Genomic DNA, 17,880 nt, shown 5'->3' with positions numbered 1-17,880 from the left:
GTCATTTATTACTGTCAGCTAATCTTCTTAGATATTCTGGTATAATGGAGAGGAAGGCATTTATTAGTACACCATTAGTAAATCACATTTGATAAACAGAAATGGAAAACATTCCTCAGTATGTGCTTCATAGTAAATAGAAATCAAGCTCATATAATTTTTGCCTATTCTTATCATTTCTGCAGTAAACACCTCTGTGACGTGGGGGCAGGGTACATGTACTTTTGGTTACACAAAATATTGCCTTAATGAACTAAATGTGACATAATATTTATGAATGTGTGATGTTTTTGTAATTTTACACCTTTTACTTGTCTATCACTATGGTTTTCAACACACTGGCAGAGTAAGCTAAGTGTTTGGTGTTGTGATATAAATCTAAACATCTATTGTTGAGATATTTAAATCGTGTCTAAGTCCTACCAGCAATTTTCACACTGTCTACAGATTTCACCACAAAATTATCTCCAACTACCTTATATTCAATATCTGATGGCTACAGCAACTGAGAAGTAATTATTAACAAAATCATTCCGGAATCAAGTTTGAGCTGTGGCTGGGCCCTTCTGTTTAAGGCGCCATAGTCCTAAGAGCCTGTGTGGAAATCAAAAAGGTGGGGGAATTTGTACTTGTAGACTGCAACTATGTGTCAGCCTTCGAGACTTGTGCAAGTGGCACATGAAAAAACAAGCTATAGGTTTCAGTCATGGTCTATAATGCTGTTTCAATCTTTCAGAAAGTAACCATTTAAGTTGATTTCACATCTCCAGAGAGAAAAAGAAAACAGAATTGAAAAATGCAAAACATATGTAGTGAAAAGCAGTATATTAAAATGAATGATAATATAAATATGTTTCATTTTAAATTTTCCCCAATCACAATAATTCTGAATCCTTCTCTTATATTCAGCCTGCAGTCATCATCCAGTTGGTGTGATACTTTAGCAAGTAGACCTGTTATCATCCTTGGGACATCTTGATAACTATTTTCCATTGGGCCATTGTATCCCCACCCTCTTGCTGTCAGTCACAGGGTAGTAGTGCTGCCAGGCAGTGGCTCTGTTGGTGAGATGGCAGGGAAAAGGTGCAGTCGGGACATGAGTTGTGTTCATCAGTCTCTATGCTGCCACCACCAGGGTCAGAACATTGCTGATGAATAGGATATGTGTCTATGTAGTGTGGTCTTAGCTGTTCAATTGCTGTGCCCAAATGAATCTTTCCACAGAGTGCCATTGCGCTTTGACCACAGTCAAGACTGGATGCCAAGCCTTACTTAGTTGGAAACCACTGTCATTTATAAGTTTATTGCATAGCTGGGTCTCTTCAGATTATTTCAGGATGCAATCCCAGAATGTGTTGGCCTGTTTCACCTGCAGATGTAATCAACAATTCTCTCTTCACATGTGGAAGACTATAGATCCAGTCTTTTGATCTCAAGCTAACATACCACGGCAACTGGCAACATGCAGATAGCCACAAAATAAGAATGTCTTGTGACTAAACCAACATGTAAAGAACATTGATAACTGTTATCAACTGTAGAGAGAGAAAAAAATTGACACTGTTAAATTAACTGTATTAGGAAAGGGACTAAATTTTGCAGTGAATCTGGCAACACAACAAAAGGCAAATTTTATTAGTGCTGGAACAAGTTGCTCTTGCCCTCCAATCAGATGCAGTGAAGGAAATACAGCAAGAAACATGTGTACACTTGTAAGGACCGTTCCCCCGAAAGCAATGTTCTCTAGAGAAGAAAGAAAAATTCTTAAATGCCTTCAACAAGATTCTGAAAGACATAAATCCTCCCTGCAGATAAAGGAAATCCTACACTCCCGCTACTGCTTCAAGTATACAGGGTGTTACAAAAAGGTATGGCACAAATAAAGAAAAGATGTTAAGGGGACATGAGTCCGGAAACGCTTAATTTCCATGTTAGAGCTCATTTTAGTTTCGTCCACCTACACTCAGTGGAGCACATTATCATGATTTCATATGGGATACTCTACCTGTGCTGCTAGAACTTGTGCCTTTACAAGTACGACACAACATGTGGTTCATGCACGATGGAGCTCCTGCACATTTCAGTTGAAGTGTTCATACACTTCTCAACAACAGATTCGGTGACCGACGGATTGGTAGAGGCGGACCAATTCCATGGCATCCATGCTCTCTTGACCTCAACCCTCTTGACTTTCATTTATGGGGGCATTTGAAAGCTCTTGTCTACGCAACCCCAGTGCCAAATGTAGAGACTCTTCGTGTTCGTATTGTAGATGGCTGTGATACAATACGCCATTCTCCAGGGCTGCATCAGCGCATGAGGGATTCCATGCGACGGAGGGTGGGTGCATGTATCCTCGCTAACGGAGGACATTTTGAACATTTCCTGTAACAAAGTGTTTGAAGTCACGCTGGTACGTTCTGTTGCTGTGTGTTTCCATTCCATGAATATTGTGATTTGAAGAGAAGTAATAAAATGAGCTCTAACATGGAAAGTAAGCATTTCCGGACACATGTCCACATAACATATTTTCTTTCTTAGTGTGTGAGGAATGTTTCCTGAAAGTTTGGCCGTACCTTTTTGTAACACCCTGTATAAGCAGAAAATGTATGGCCTATTAGAGTGCAACACCTACAGTAGATGCAAATTGAAGAAGAAGACCAACAACCTTCTGCACAAGACTTTCCGAGATAAGATGGTAAAAAGACTTGGTCCACAAGCAGTTGTGCCTCCTAGACATGTGTGTGATGAATGGCAGCTTGCTGTAAATGTAGAAAAATGTAAATTAATGCAGATGACCAGGATCAACAATGCCATAATACCTGAATACAGTATTACCAGGGTGCTTCTTGTCATGGTCACATCAATTAAATGTCTGGGAGTTATGTTGCAGAGCGATATTAAATGGAATTAGGATATAAATACAGTACTAGGAGGGGGCGAAGGGTCAACTTTGGTTTACTGGGAGAGTTTTAGGATAGTGCAGTTTATCTGTAAAGGATATTATGTATAGAACACTGGTGCACCATTCTTGAGCATTGCTTAAGTGTATGGGATTCCAACCAGATCAGGTTAAAGGAAGACATTGAAGCAAATCAGAGACAGGGTGCTAGATCTGTTACTGATAGGTCCCCTCAATAATTGAGTATCATGGAGATAGTTCATGATCTCAAATGGGAACTCCTGGAGGAATTTCACAAAACACTAATGAAAAAAATTTAGAGAACCGGCATATGAAGTTGATTAGTAGTGACACAAGGTACCCTCCGCAATGCACCATACAGCAGCTTGCAGAATATGATGGTGCACTGGCAGTATGTATGTAGATGTACATTTAACAGACTACCTAAAATCCATAAAGAAGGGACCTCACTCTGTGCTATTGTAAGTCACACTGGCACAACAAACATATGAAGTAGAAAAATACCTGACAGCAATATTCAGCACCATTAAAGCAAATGCTAGTACCAAATATGGAATTCAGTGCAATTCATCCAGCTACTTCAGAATATTATATGTAAATTGAAGGTGGAGAGGGGGGGGGGGCAAGGAAAGGAATGGGAAAGCATTACTGATGTCAGCTGCATTGGGATATTAATTAGAATCAGTGGTGATGAGTGAAAATGTGTGCCGGACCGGGATTCAAACCTAGGATTTCCTGCTTACTAGGTAGGCGTATTAACCACTGTGCCATCTGGGACACAGTGTTACTGCAACTCCACAGACTATCTCGGCACACTTCACAGCCGACACACATTCCCACCGAACGTCACCTATCCACAGTCCCTGTCCATTTCCTCCATACTCAGTACTCTGAGATTCCCGCAGGAGGTTGGACGTACTTGTGAATCTGCACTGAAGAAGGTAGCTTAATTGTTCATCATTATATGAATGCATGGTGTCTGTTCTTTCAGATATGTCCATCACACATTCATACACTTCAGAATAACTGACTAGGGCATGAAAATATCAAATTGAGCTTTGATGTGGTTTCCCTCTTCATTAGCATACCTCTTAAATCTCATAGATAAACTTTGAGCCATCATTAATAAAACTTTTTGAATTTGTGCTCGTGTCCTACCTATGTTCTGTTTGATGGGAATTATTACAATCAAGCTAGCAGAGTGTTGAAGGCTGTCTGCTATTACCAGTGGTGGCCCACAAATTGATGGAGGCACTTGAAGAAGAAGCGCTAGAGCCAGTGGTCTGCAAGTCCTGACATTTCTTCTAATATGTAGATGATATGTTCAAAATCTGACTGCATGGGCAACGTGACCTACAAGACCGTTAGCAACATCAGAACTCACTACACCAAATGTCATATTCACGACTGAGACATAAGAAAATAACCAACTCCTCAGCAGTTACTGTGAACCAACACATACAGATTTGTACTTGTGTGCTGGATATCCATCATTCTTAGTGATTTTAATTCGTGTGCCTGCTTGGTAGCTGCAACTCTTGGGGGTACTGATTGGCAATTAGCTTCTAGGCTGTCAAAGGGGGGTTCCTCTGTGGCAGATGTGTGGCACACAGCTGAGGTGAGAAGCTGTCTATTGGCCCTGTGACTTAGTGCAAGTGAGACTTCTCTGTAGTGTAGTGAGGTGTGGCTCGGACATAATAGGGCAAAGTGTTAATACTCGATGTCCATGGCCAAATTGTAGAGCTCCAGTTCTTGCACCTTGGTTTCCACATGATTTGTTTGAATTATCGGTTTTGATAGGAGGATATTACAAAAGATGGGATACCTGGTTACTGAATGAAGACTGTTGTTTCATTTATGTTGAGTTGATTGGTTTTGTGTTGTACCTTGGGTCTGCTATTGTTTCTATTCAGCGTCATCACCACAGTTGATGGTAGCTTTTTGTAGACACACACACACACACACACACACACACACACACACACACACTGGTTGGCGAAATTGTGAGTGCTCTGCCATCTGAATTTTGTCCAGTGTTGTCACTGTGAACTCCTTGACTTCACTGTTTTGGCAAGTGTTAGGGAAAATATACTGAAAAACGGTACTACTGTTTGCGCAGCACTCAGGACTGAAATTTTGTGGAAGCTACTAGACAGCAGATGCTGCAAATTAACTATGGGCTTCCTATGGTGGGTTATGTGGACCATCAACAGCTACGGAACAAGGTCAGTGTTGTGTGTGTCTGACGTCACATACTTGCATGGAAGTGCGGCCCATGTCAGTTGTTGAAGCAGTGTCACATGGTGTTGCTGTTATTCTGTTTGTCTGACTTGGTGTTAATAGCAAGCCATGTGCTATTAATTCTCTCCCTATATGTGCTCACAGCTGTAAGTGTCCTATGGGGACATTTTACACTCCCATAATTACACATTTATACACGTGTGTTGATTGAGCAAGACCATATTTGCAATTCTTGCTTAGACTTGTTTTTCTGGTACCATACGTGAGATAAAAGTGGAGGATTGAGCCTGTGAAAGTATTACAAGCCTTATGTCATCACATTATCATCTTCATCATCAACCAGTTTGAACACTTTGTGGTGTGGCTTCTGAGTTTGTGTTCAACATAGGATCCTTGCAGCTTCTTCCATTTCTGCTGATCTTGAACTTTACATTGCTAATTCAATCTGGCTCTATTTCTTAAGTCTCTGTCTTTTTTGGTAAAGTGGGCTCCAGTCTAGTACTTGTTTTGACCACCTGCCACCTTTTCTTCATGGGACATGACCAGCCCACTGCCTTTTCAAGATATTCATTCTTTCCATTATGTCACTGACTTTGTTATATCTGATATCAACTGGTTTCTTCCTGTCTTCCTGTGGGCAGTTTCCAGCCTAAATTAATATGTAGAAATATTTCTAGTTTTATATCTTCTTTCATATTTAGCAGCTGACTCAAACAGACATATTCTGTGATCCTTTGCAGTTGCATACTTCCCTCTGGTGTCCATTCACTCATCATGAGCTTAGTTTTATTATACTGCATTTTTAGGCCAAGTTCAGAGCAGGCTAATGCAAGTTTACAAACCAATATTTGAAGTTCTGCTATACTATTTGCAAATTGAACAGCATCAGTGCTGAACCTCAGGATATTTAATCTCTTTTGCAGAATTTGGATTCCCTTTGTTTTCTAATCCAATTTAGACATTGTTTTTTAAAGGACTGTTAAAAATAGTTCTGGAGATACAGTCACCTTGTTTCGCAACCTTTTCAATGGGAAATTCATTGGTTTCATCAACTACATTCACAAACACTGGAGGTTTTGTATATGTTGTATAATATTTTAGTATAGGCCTACTCTATTGTTTGTTCTGTTAAGGCCTCAAACACAGGTGGGTGACTGAATCAATTGGCTTTTCAAAAACTATGAGGGCAAGGCAAAGAGGTAGATGTTACTCATCAGTTCTACTAATTCTTTCACTCAGTGTAAGGGTACAATCAATTGTGCTAAACACTGGATGTAACCCAGCTTATTCAATGGGTTGGGCCAGGATGAGTGTAGTGCTCAATCTGATAGTCAGGATTCCAATAAAAACCTTGTACAGTATAGACAGGAAGCTAATAGGGCAATAGTTTATATCTTTAGTACTACCTTTCTTACATATTAGGATTATTTCAGCTTTATTCCAATCTTTTGTATCCTGGTGAAATATACAAGAAAATGTATTGACAGTTTGCCACACTCAATGTGCGCAAGGAACCGATGATTTGGTAATTTGTGATGAGGCAGCATTGGCGTGGCCTTTTGATATTCACTGCCAGCGAGAGTTAATTAAAAGTACAAGTAATTCTAAGTTAGATGTGGTGCATAATGCTCCCTAGTTATCTAGCTTAAATGGTATCAATGCATATCTAGTGCTGCTAAGCTGGCCTGTTTCAAAATCTATCTATCTTAGGGTGTGTAAAGTATTTATGTTCTGCTGCATGAGAAATAGCTAGTGGGCTGATGTTTTTGCATGCAGAAAGCATAGTGCTTAATAGTCTACCATTAAGGTGGTGCACTCATAGTTCTGTGTTGCGTTGTCCTATGGTGATTAGTGATCAGAGTTACATTAGTTTTTATTCGCGGTGTAAAATGTTATGGTTTGTTAAATGTAGTGTAAATTGTTATGCTAGGGTAGTTCTCGCAGACAAGAATAAATTGAATGTAGTTGAAACTTACTTGTTTTGGATATTTTACGGTGGAAACCTGTTAAAGAAAAGTAAACTGTTGACACTGATAATTTAAAATGCGTTTTCATTGTTATGTGATTAAAGTTAACTTTTCAACGAACGGAAGAATTTGGAGTCAGTTCTACATTTTTAATTAAATGAGACACTGTCAATTACAGAGAGTTTTTTTTTTTTAAAGACTATGTAAATACTTTCATATTGCATTTACAGGGTGTATACATGGACAAGGAAAAAAAATTCCTGGATTTTTCCCGGATTTCCCGGTTGAAAATACACTTTCTCCCGGGTGAAAATACACTTTTTCAGTGTTAAGAGACAGTATACTTTTCCTCGGCACTGTAAAACTTATCAATCCTTTGAATGTTTATGGTTTTATACACCGACGAATGTTTATGGTTTTATACACCAACATAGAATTTCCTGGCACTTTAGAAAACGAAACTAGGGGGGAAAAAACACGTTTTGGGAAGATCTTTGATGTGCAGCAACAAGTACGCTGCATATTTTCATGTTACAAAGGTATAAATTCGAATTCCAATAAACACCACATGTTACTATCTGAAGCACTGAAATTGAGATTGCTATGTGCTTTTGTAAACCAGTGATAGCTCATGTCACGTGATCTCGCCAGCTGATGACATGATGTAGTCAGCCATTAGCAAAATCACTCTTAAGTAGCACGAGCACACAAATAAGAAAAGTTAATGGTTTAAATTAATATACATAATGTTGCCACAAGAAAAACAAAGCTTTCACATATAATATTGGTCTCTAAGATTAATAAGCTGCAAGAGAAGCTAAGCTTCCACATATAATGTTGATCTTTTTTGCGCGTGTTACACTTTAAGATACAAAACACAAATGTGCCAGTAAAATTTTTAATAACAACGTAAATGTCTGATCTTCTGCACTTGAAATTCTTCTGGACGGTCGTCCTCAAAGACTTGATTTTTAAATGAGAGTCAAACCCTCTGTGATTAAGAAATTCGTCGTACATTCTCGCACATAGTTCATCTTGCATAAAAGGAAATTTACTTTGAAAGTAACGCTTTTCAAACCACCATTTGAAATATTTTCCCGTGGCCTGTTAGAAATTGGTTCGTTTCAGCAGTTGCCAGAGAGTGCCAGATAACAGGCATCACTGCGCTTGCGCAGCTACGATGATGCAAGAAGCCCGCATGTTCGTACATGGTAAAACATTAAAAGATCTTGCATTATGTCATAAAAGAAACAAGACAAGGATACTTCAAGAGCATCAGAATTTCGTGAGCCATACTAAAATGCACAATTCGGCTTAAAGTGCACATTCGTATATCCAGATTCGGATGTAAATTTTCTTAAGTGCCAGTACTGTGTTATCTCATGTTTGGTTCTTTATTATGGCATAATGCCATACAAGCTAGAAGATGGAAAACATGTACTTGAAATGCAGCGAACAGTTGAAACTGGCCAACAGTTTGAAATTAAACAGTTCGTTTCAAATAAATTGACTGTCTCGGTGCAAAAGATTAATAAAAGCCAAATCTCTTTAGCAAACTGACAAAAATAGCTTGTTCTGCAATGCGACTAATGCTGGACTGTCAGAAAGGTGGAAATAAAACCTGAAACTAATAAGATATTTTAGCCTTCCGTAATTATGCAAACATATTTTGATACATTTGATAGTTCCTGGCTACAGAAATCTATTTTGTTTTCATTTAATGTAAGAACAATTAATGAAGAGGAAACAGCAAAATCACTAAACGTAAACACAGGTCACGTGGAGACTACTCACCTCCTCACTACAACTCAGACTGCTCTGTGCATCAGCCCCGGTTCTACAATATTTCCGAACCGGGGCAATATAAGATAATGGCGCCCAGCCACACATCTTTAGCCAGAAGTGGGAGAAGGTACTACCACAATCTAGTACCACTCATATGTGACTCAACTGCGCATGCGCAAGAGCCCGCCCGCAACTGCTCAAACGAATCTAATGTAAACAGTTCTCACATCACGGTTATCAGAGGCAATTTGTTGTTAGAAAGGATTGTATAGTCTTCCCAAAGCCTTTGACACACTTTGCTGTTGGCAGACGCTTGTATGAGCACTGTGTTTTGTTGTTGTATATTGCACATTTCCTTTGCGACTTAAGTTTTATTTTCGTTGTTGTTGTTGTTTTTTTTCCCCTTCCCCCCTCTCGTTCATGTTTTGTTACTGCAGTATTATTCTGCAGAAGCGGGATACAGTAGTGTCCTTTCTTAAAGTATTGGTTCTTACCAGTCAGAATCACAAAAATTTAACTGAAAAGTAAAACAATGAAAACTTCCTGGGATTCTAAAAAATTCCCAGATTTTTCTCGGTTTTCTCCCAATTTTTCCCAGATCTTCCAGTTGTCCTGGGTCATATACACCCTGATTTATGGAATTTCAAAAGTAAAACCTTTTCAAAATATCTTTGATACAAAGCCTCTAATCTTGTTGTGTTGTCTGTCATATTTGAAGGGTACTAATGTTTTAAGTGGGCCCTCATTCTTATACTGATCTCAACTATAGGAAGGTGTTGTAGTTCATTATTAGGTGACTGGTGGCAGCTGAGGTCACCTTCCTAGCTATGGTCCTGCAGCCATGATGGAATCTCCACTGTAGCTTCCAACATTACTGTTGCAAATGAATTCTTCAATAAATTCTATTCAGTTCAGTCCCATCTGCTGCTAAAATCCCAGCCCTGCACTTCTTAGCCACCAAAATCTTTGTCCACTTGCATGCTTCCAGCTGTCACACTTTTTCATAACCAAAATGTGTCCTATGCTCAGTAGTGCACAAGGCTTGCAAAATCTCTGACCAAGATAGTTTAGCAGAGGAGTTGTAGCACAATTTCCCATAAGAGCTGTAACAGCAACTATCAGCTCCAGCATGTCTAGGACACAACTTGCAGATGAAGAACAAAAACCTGTTGCTGTGGGGGTCTATCAATTAGATCAGGAACATTTCAGTGAAATGGAGCAGTGCTCCAGAAATATAATTTCAAGTGCGTGTTTCACCTATAACCCAAGACAGAAACCTTGTTGGGGTCTGTTAAGAACAGCTTACAATTCTGGAATTCTGGAAACCAGGAATCTACCACATTCCATGCCAGTGTGTGATAATGTACACAGGCCAGACTATGTGAATGGTACAGGAAAAATGTGTGGAGCGTAAGGGTCACATAAATAAAGAACTACCAACAAAGTCAGCTGGCACAGAACATCTCTAAAGGACATATCATGAATTATGAATGCACCTTGTCAACAGTTCTGGGACAATGCCTTAACAATACCTGTAGAGATCCAGCTATATGATGAACTTTTAATTAGGATAACGGTATCCAACAACGCGAGGCTTCAGAGCCAGTCTTGAGCATGCTCATGCTCAAAGCACTACGGCAGCCTGTGGAAAGATCTGCTCACATCACGGCAATGGAACAGCTAAGACAACACCACAGGGATATGCTTAGAAACAGCAGCATTGCAAACCTGGCAACTGCAGCACAGAGACTGAGGATTGTGGCTCATCTCCCAACCACACACTTCACCCAACACCTTGCCAGCATAGTCAAGCTCAGTCACTGCCAGCCCAAGGCTGAAAGCAGGAGGGAGGCTTTATAAAGATGGTGACAACAAGTCAGGTTGGTGAAATATCACCTGGACATGACATCTGGCTGAAAACCAGAGAAACGTTCAAAATAATGTACATATACGTAACCCAAAGTGATAAAAAGGAGTGAAAGTGCTCCTCTATGTAAGACATAAAGCACTGATATAACTTACATATCTTTTAGCTATGCATGGTACTTTTACTATTTATGGTGAAAGGGACAATCCACAAGAAGGAAAATCAATAATTAGACAATGTATAATTAATTTTCAGTGTTTCTGAATTTATGTCCTACCATTTCTACCAGTACACAGATAGGAAGCTTATTATTTAACATCTAATCATTGATTATGAGGTCATTAAAGATGAGGCATAAGCACAAAGTGGAAACAGATTGGGCGGGGAAACAACCTGTGTCATTTTGATATTACCTTTAAGTGATTTACAGCGACTACAGGAAATCAAAATAGGAATGACCAGATGGGGATTTGAAAGCTGACGGGGATTTGAAAGCTGTATCCCCTTTATATGAGCCTGGCATCTTACTCACTGCCCTGCCTCGATCAGTGTTGACATTTAGACTATCTTATTAAATTAGATATTTTCATAGCTGCTGTCTGCAACTTTTAACATATTTATTTTATTTGCTTTCAGCTACATATTATCCAGTTGAACTCTGGAGTATCATTTGCTGTACTTTTTTCTTACTCACTGCCTTTCAACAATGTAATTTCAAATTGAATATGGGTAAAGCAAGTTTCAGCACAAAGAACTAAGTGGTTAGTCAAACATCACACTTCCTCGATCAGTGGAACAACACATTTCATGCAAACCCGTAAGATACATCCGACAAAGGGATCAAACTGCTGGAAAATATGTCAGACTTACTGACGCATTGTGTATGCATCAGTACATGGATAAAAAGGGATGAAGCTGACTTCATAGACTGGTACAGAATCAGAATGTTTTTCTTTCAAGAAAAGGCAAAAGTGCACATTGCAACTTGTCAAACTGAAATCTGTTTAGTGTCTTTAATGTTGTTTACATTTTTGGATTCATCGTGGTATACGTCCAATCCTTCTTTAGACTATCCAGTATGGTGACTAGCAACAATCAAAGAGGAAATGTTGAATTACAATGGAAAAACAGTCTGAAACCATGCAGGACGACACTAAGTCAAGTACCTTAAGCAAGAAGCATGCAAAATGTCATTTATGTTGCAGCAAGAATGCTGAATATGGCAAAATACACAGTTCATGTTTGGTTATGGTGCCAGTTACAACTGTTTCATGCTATTTTGCCAAACAAGCAACCCTGACAGCAAATGCTTGCTAGGCTCATGTTGCAATACTATTGAAAATAATTTGCCCTGTTATCCCATTCAGGTGAGATCACATTTCAGGCCTGTGGTTAAATAAAAAGGCACAACTGCAGAGTTTAGGAAAATGAAACCTTGTGTCCAATTACTGAGTGCCAGCACTGAGGTGAATGTGTGTAAATGTCTGATGAAGACTGGCAACCTTGGAACATTCTTCTTCATCAAACCCACAGCAATCTTTATCATCTACAGTAGCTAAATATGATGGGAATTTTTCAATGTGTGCTTCTCTCCCCTAAGGTGACTTCATGCACTCCTTGCTAAAGGAGAGAATTTCCAACAGCTAGACTGGAGAGGCAAGACATAACTCATGACTATGACTGGTGGACTTGATCCAGTCAGATTTATCACTGAAGTGTGATAGGCTGTATTGCATTCATGTGGCTAATATTGCATATTTGTACGGCCAAATTAATACAGTTTGCAGGCCACCTACAAACAGTTTGCATTACATACTGCAGTTACCTAGTAGAGGCCTAATATAATCTTACAGGCTGCTCTACTCTCTCAGATGTTCTTCATAATTACAGGACTTTTAGGTCAGTGCCCAAATATAAATTTCCCAAATCAGTACAACCCAATCCTCAAACAAACTCAAAAAAATCACCTTCAAATATTCAAAGATTTTGGAGCACTGCTCAGCACAAAACATTCTGAGCATTTTAACAGGGTCACTGTAATCTGAGTGCATAGTGTAAAAGTCTTATAATCGTGAAGTTGCTGGTTTCATTCTTGGTTTTTTTTCTGTATGTGTGTGTGTGTGTGTGTGTGTGTGGAATTCTGTACTTATTTTCAAGTGGAAAAGTTAATTAACAAATATTGAACCACATTTAAAAACACCCTTTTCTATTTTTAATTACTAATAATTGGAAAAGTAAACTGAAATTTGATACCGAAGCACAAAGGGCGTTATTGTTAAATGTGAAGACTATATAATGTTCAATCTCTATAAATAGAAAAGTATTTTATTTCCTATGTAATATTTTCTATATTTGTACTAAATTTTAATATACTGTGAATTGATAAAAAAAGGTCTGCAAGATTGCCAAAGGTCATGTAATTCTATCAGACATGGCAATGAATGGAGTTTCAGAATAGTTGAATGAATGACTAGCGTCTTGAAAAAAGGTTATATATATATCAACAAATGTAAAACAAGGCCAATGGAATTTAGTTGAATTAAATGAGGCAATACTGGGGGTATTAGATCAGGAAACAAGATACTAAAAGTAGTAGATGAAAATCATTATATGAGTAGAAAATAGTAGAGAGGATATAAGGCGCAGACTGCTAGTAGCAAAAGAAACATTTCTGATAATGGGAAATTCATTAATATCAAATATGAATTTAAATGTTAGGAAGTTTTTTTGAAGGTATTTGCATTGAGCATAGCCTTGTATGGAACTGAAACATGGCTGATAAACAGTTTAGACAAATGGGAATAAAAGCTTTTGTACGTGGTGCTACAGAAGAATGTTGAAAATTGAAGGAGTGAATCAAATACCTAATGAGAAAGTACTGAATCAATCTGGGGAAAAAAGAAATTTGTGGCACAACTTGACTAAAAGAAAGGAAAGATTGATAGCACATATTCTGAGGCATCAAGGAATCGTCAGTTTCATAATGGAAGGAAATCGGGGGAGGTAAAAATTGTAGATGGACACCATGACTTGAATACAGTAAGAAGGTTCAAATGCATGTTGCTTGCAGTAATTATGCAGATATGAAGAGGTTTGCACAGACAAACTAGTATAGAGAGCTGCGTAAAACCAGCCTTTGGACTGAAGACCACAACACAACTCTCCTTTTTATGCAATAGTAATTAATAATAAAAAAGATGTTTTTTTTAAGTGATTCAATATTTGTTAACTGAATTTACATTTGAAAATAAATGTAGATTTCAAATAAAAATGAAAAAACTTGCTGCTACTGCTGAAAATATAATTACCAACTTTGTGATTATACAAGACTTCGACATCACAGAGACTGCTATAATTGCAACTCTGTTAAAATGCTTGAAATGTTTTGTACTTAACAGTCCTCTAAAATCTTCAGATTTTCAAAGGCACCTTTTTTTTTGCATTTGTATGAGAATAGCACTGTACTGCTTTAGCAAACTGATGTTTGAACAGTGACCTACAAGTCCTATAAGTATGCAGAATATCTTAAGAGGACAGAGCAGCCCCATAATGTCCCTTTCACGAATATAAACCTTCAACAAAATACAGAAATTGATTTTTGAGAAGCAAATCCTTTTTTAATCAGTTTGTTCCCAGTAGTATTTCATATTTGATTGTCGTTTCATGTTGGCATTATTTTCTTATCAGCATAAGACTGTATGTAATAACAGGCAGGTTTGCTCTCCACTGCTCATTTATGAATTGTCAGAGAAAAGTAATACTTTCACAATTCTGTGTCCAGCGGATTTCTTACACCCTACTCCTGTTTTTCATCAAGGAGGTATACTGACAATCCAATATATTCACACATGCATGGAAATTAATGGCTCAAATATCTGACCACACAAAATATTTGAAATACGTAAAGAGAGACATAATGTGCTGACATGAGAGAGCATAAAAATGGAATGAAACACAATAACTTGAATTCAAAAGTATTAAACAATTCTTACTTATTCTAATATGAACGTGAATGCTGCACGCATAGCTTACCAGTTTCCTCCTCCTTTTCCCTGTTTTCTAACTGTTCTGTTCTTCGCGCTAAGACATCCTTCTGAGTAGCTTCCATTGCAGCCTGGACAGGAGTGAGGATGGATGAAGCTATCTCCGACACTGGTTGTAAGTGAAAACCGTATTTGTTATGTAATGTACAACAAATGAGAAAGATATTCTTACATTTCAACAGACACTTTGGAACTCTACTCTTCAACTCAGAAGCTAAACATTAGACTTTTTCTAAATATTGCTGTCAACTACTAGCAGATTTATAAGTGTCACAATAGTCATTAAGTTTAAGTAATAATAAAACAATGTAAAGGGAGACTCACTGATAGCAGCATCTCAAACAGAAGCATAAAGCCTTTAAAGATGAATCTAGAGCCTTGAGAACATTAAAACAGGGAGAGTTCATGAGAATAGAAGAGTGGAAGGAAAGAATGAAGAATGGTTGGAAGATTAGTGCTTAACATTCCATGGTTAATGGCACCAGGTTGGCTGAGAGGGATTAAATTCAAGATAGAAAGAAATATCAGAATGCAAAACATTCTGGTGTTGGAGTCTGTTTACAGATTTCCTCTTTATCAAACAGCTGCAAGTTCTAAAAGATTCATCCTTCTGGTTTCTGCTCTTTTTTCACCCATTTTTCTCCCAAAAGAGAAAACGAATGTCTCAATTTGTAATATGTTTGATCCAACACAAAAAAACATTATCAGGAAATATTTTACACATATGTTAAAACTGAGAAGGGCAAAGATACCACCAACAATCTTCACAATGTGTGTTTAGATGTGGTAACAAATAATCTAACATGTTTAGATATGAATTACCAAGCAAAGCATAACAGCAAAAGAAGATGTACTCTTACATGGTATCAAGCAGAAAACTAACTCTGCAGAATTCCATTGGTGCTCAAGCATGGGCACATCACTGTCCAGATTCCTATTTGCTATTTATTTAATTTTATCCAACTGGATACATATGGCAGAAACACAATGCATGTAATATTCCAAAACACACACACACACACACACACACTACTGAAAGAAAATAAAACAATACAAAGTATGGAACTACGACATAATAGGATGATAATAATAATAACAATAATAATAATAATAATAATGGAACATACCCACACAAAATCACACATCTGCTATACATGGATGATCTAAAACTACTGGCAGCAACAAATCAACAACTCAACCAATTACTAAAGATAACAGAAGTATTCAGCAATGATATAAATATGGCTTTTGGAACAGACAAATGTAAGAAAAATAGCATAGTCAAGGGAAAACATACTAAACAAGAAGATTACATATTGGATAACCACAGCGACTGCATAGAAGCGATGGAAAAAACAGATGCCTATAAATTTCTAGGATACAGACAAAAAATAGGAATAGATAATACAAATATTAAAGAAGAACTAAAAGAAAAATATAGACAAAGACTAACAAAAATACTGAAAACAGAATTGACAGCAAGAAACAAGACAAAAGCTATAAATACTTATGCTATACCACTATTGACCTACTCATTTGGAGTAGTGAAATGGAGTAACACAGACCTAGAAGCACTCAATACACTTACACGATTACAATGCCACAAATATAGAATACATCACATACATTCATCAACTGAAAGATTCACATTAAGCAGAAAGGAAGGAGGAAGGGGATTTATCGACATAAAAAACCTACATTATGGACAGGTAGACAATTTAAGAAAATTCTTTATAGAACGAGCAGAAACTAGCAAAATACACAAAGCAATCACTCATATAAATACATCGGCTACACCACTGCAATTTCATAACCACTTCTACAACCCTTTAGATAACATAACATCAACAGATACGAAGAAAGTAAATTGGAAAAAGAAAACACTACATGGCAAGCACCCGTATCATCTAACACAGCCACACATTGATCAAGACGCATCCAACACACAGCTAAGAAAAGGCAATATATACAGTGAGACGGAAGGATTCATGATTGCAATACAGGATCAAACAATAAACACCAGATATTACAGCAAGCATATTATTAAAGATCCCAATACCACAACAGATAAATGCAGACTTTGCAAACAACAAATAGAAACAGTAGATCACATCACAAGTGGATGTACAACACTAGCAAATACAGAATACCCCAGAAGACATGACAATGTAGCAAAAATAATACATCAACAGCTTGCCTTACAACATAAACTTATAAAACAACATGTTCCCACATACAAGTATGCACCACAAAATGTACTGGAGAACGATGAATACAAATTATACTGGAACAGAACCATTATAACAGATAAAACAACACCACATAACAAACCTGACATCATACTCACCAATAAAAAGAAGAAATTAACACAACTAATCAAAATATCCATACCCAATACAACAAATATACAAAAGAAAACAGGAGAAAAAATTGAAAAATACATCCAACTGGCTGAGGAAGTCAAGGACATGTGGCATCAGGATAAAGTTGACATTATACCAATTATACTATCAACTACAGGAGTCATACCACACAATATCCACCAGTACATCAATGCAATGCAGCTACATCCAAACTTATATATACAACTACAGAAATCTGTAATTATTGACACTTGTTCAATTACCCGAAAGTTCCTAAATGCAATGTAACATATACCGTACAGTTAAAAGGAAGTCACGCTTGATCAAGGTCCGCGTCACCTTCCATTTTTAACCAGACATAACGTCTGAGACAAGAAAGAAGAAATAATAATAATAATACAGTATAAGAATTTACATCATTTTATAAGTTTCAATCATGGGTAAGAAAAGGGGAGGAAGGTGCTGACCATGAGCTATTAGCAGCAGGAGTCATCTTGGAATTCGTCTCGTGGAGAATATATCCTTCACTTTTGACACACAATATGATATAGTGTTTCACAGCAAAATGGTTTCTTTCACCTCCATCTGCTCACAAAGGTCATTTTTTCCCTATTTTTTCTGCTAATATGATGACTTGGATAAGCCTGAAGCACTTACAGATCACTGTTGGTACTGTCATTTTTGGCACAAT

The 17,880-nt window shown here is 37.6% G+C and overlaps 1 protein-coding gene across 1 annotated transcript in view; it reads right to left on the bottom strand.

Annotated features, from left to right (window-relative positions):
• Window positions 1–17,880, bottom strand: part of LOC126457253 (coiled-coil domain-containing protein 174) — a 55,184-nt gene that overhangs the window by 3,526 nt on the left and 33,778 nt on the right. The window contains exon 6 of the mRNA XM_050093411.1: window positions 14,816–14,935. Coding sequence (XP_049949368.1) covers window positions 14,816–14,935 — 120 coding nt within the window. The remainder of the gene's footprint in view (window positions 1–14,815; window positions 14,936–17,880) is intronic.

This window comes from Schistocerca serialis, chromosome 2, assembly GCF_023864345.2.
Source record: "Schistocerca serialis cubense isolate TAMUIC-IGC-003099 chromosome 2, iqSchSeri2.2, whole genome shotgun sequence".
Classification (NCBI taxonomy): Eukaryota; Metazoa; Arthropoda; class Insecta; order Orthoptera; family Acrididae; genus Schistocerca; species Schistocerca serialis.
The sequence above is the reverse complement of the archived record's forward strand: the minus strand, read 5'-3'. Positions and strand labels throughout refer to the sequence as shown.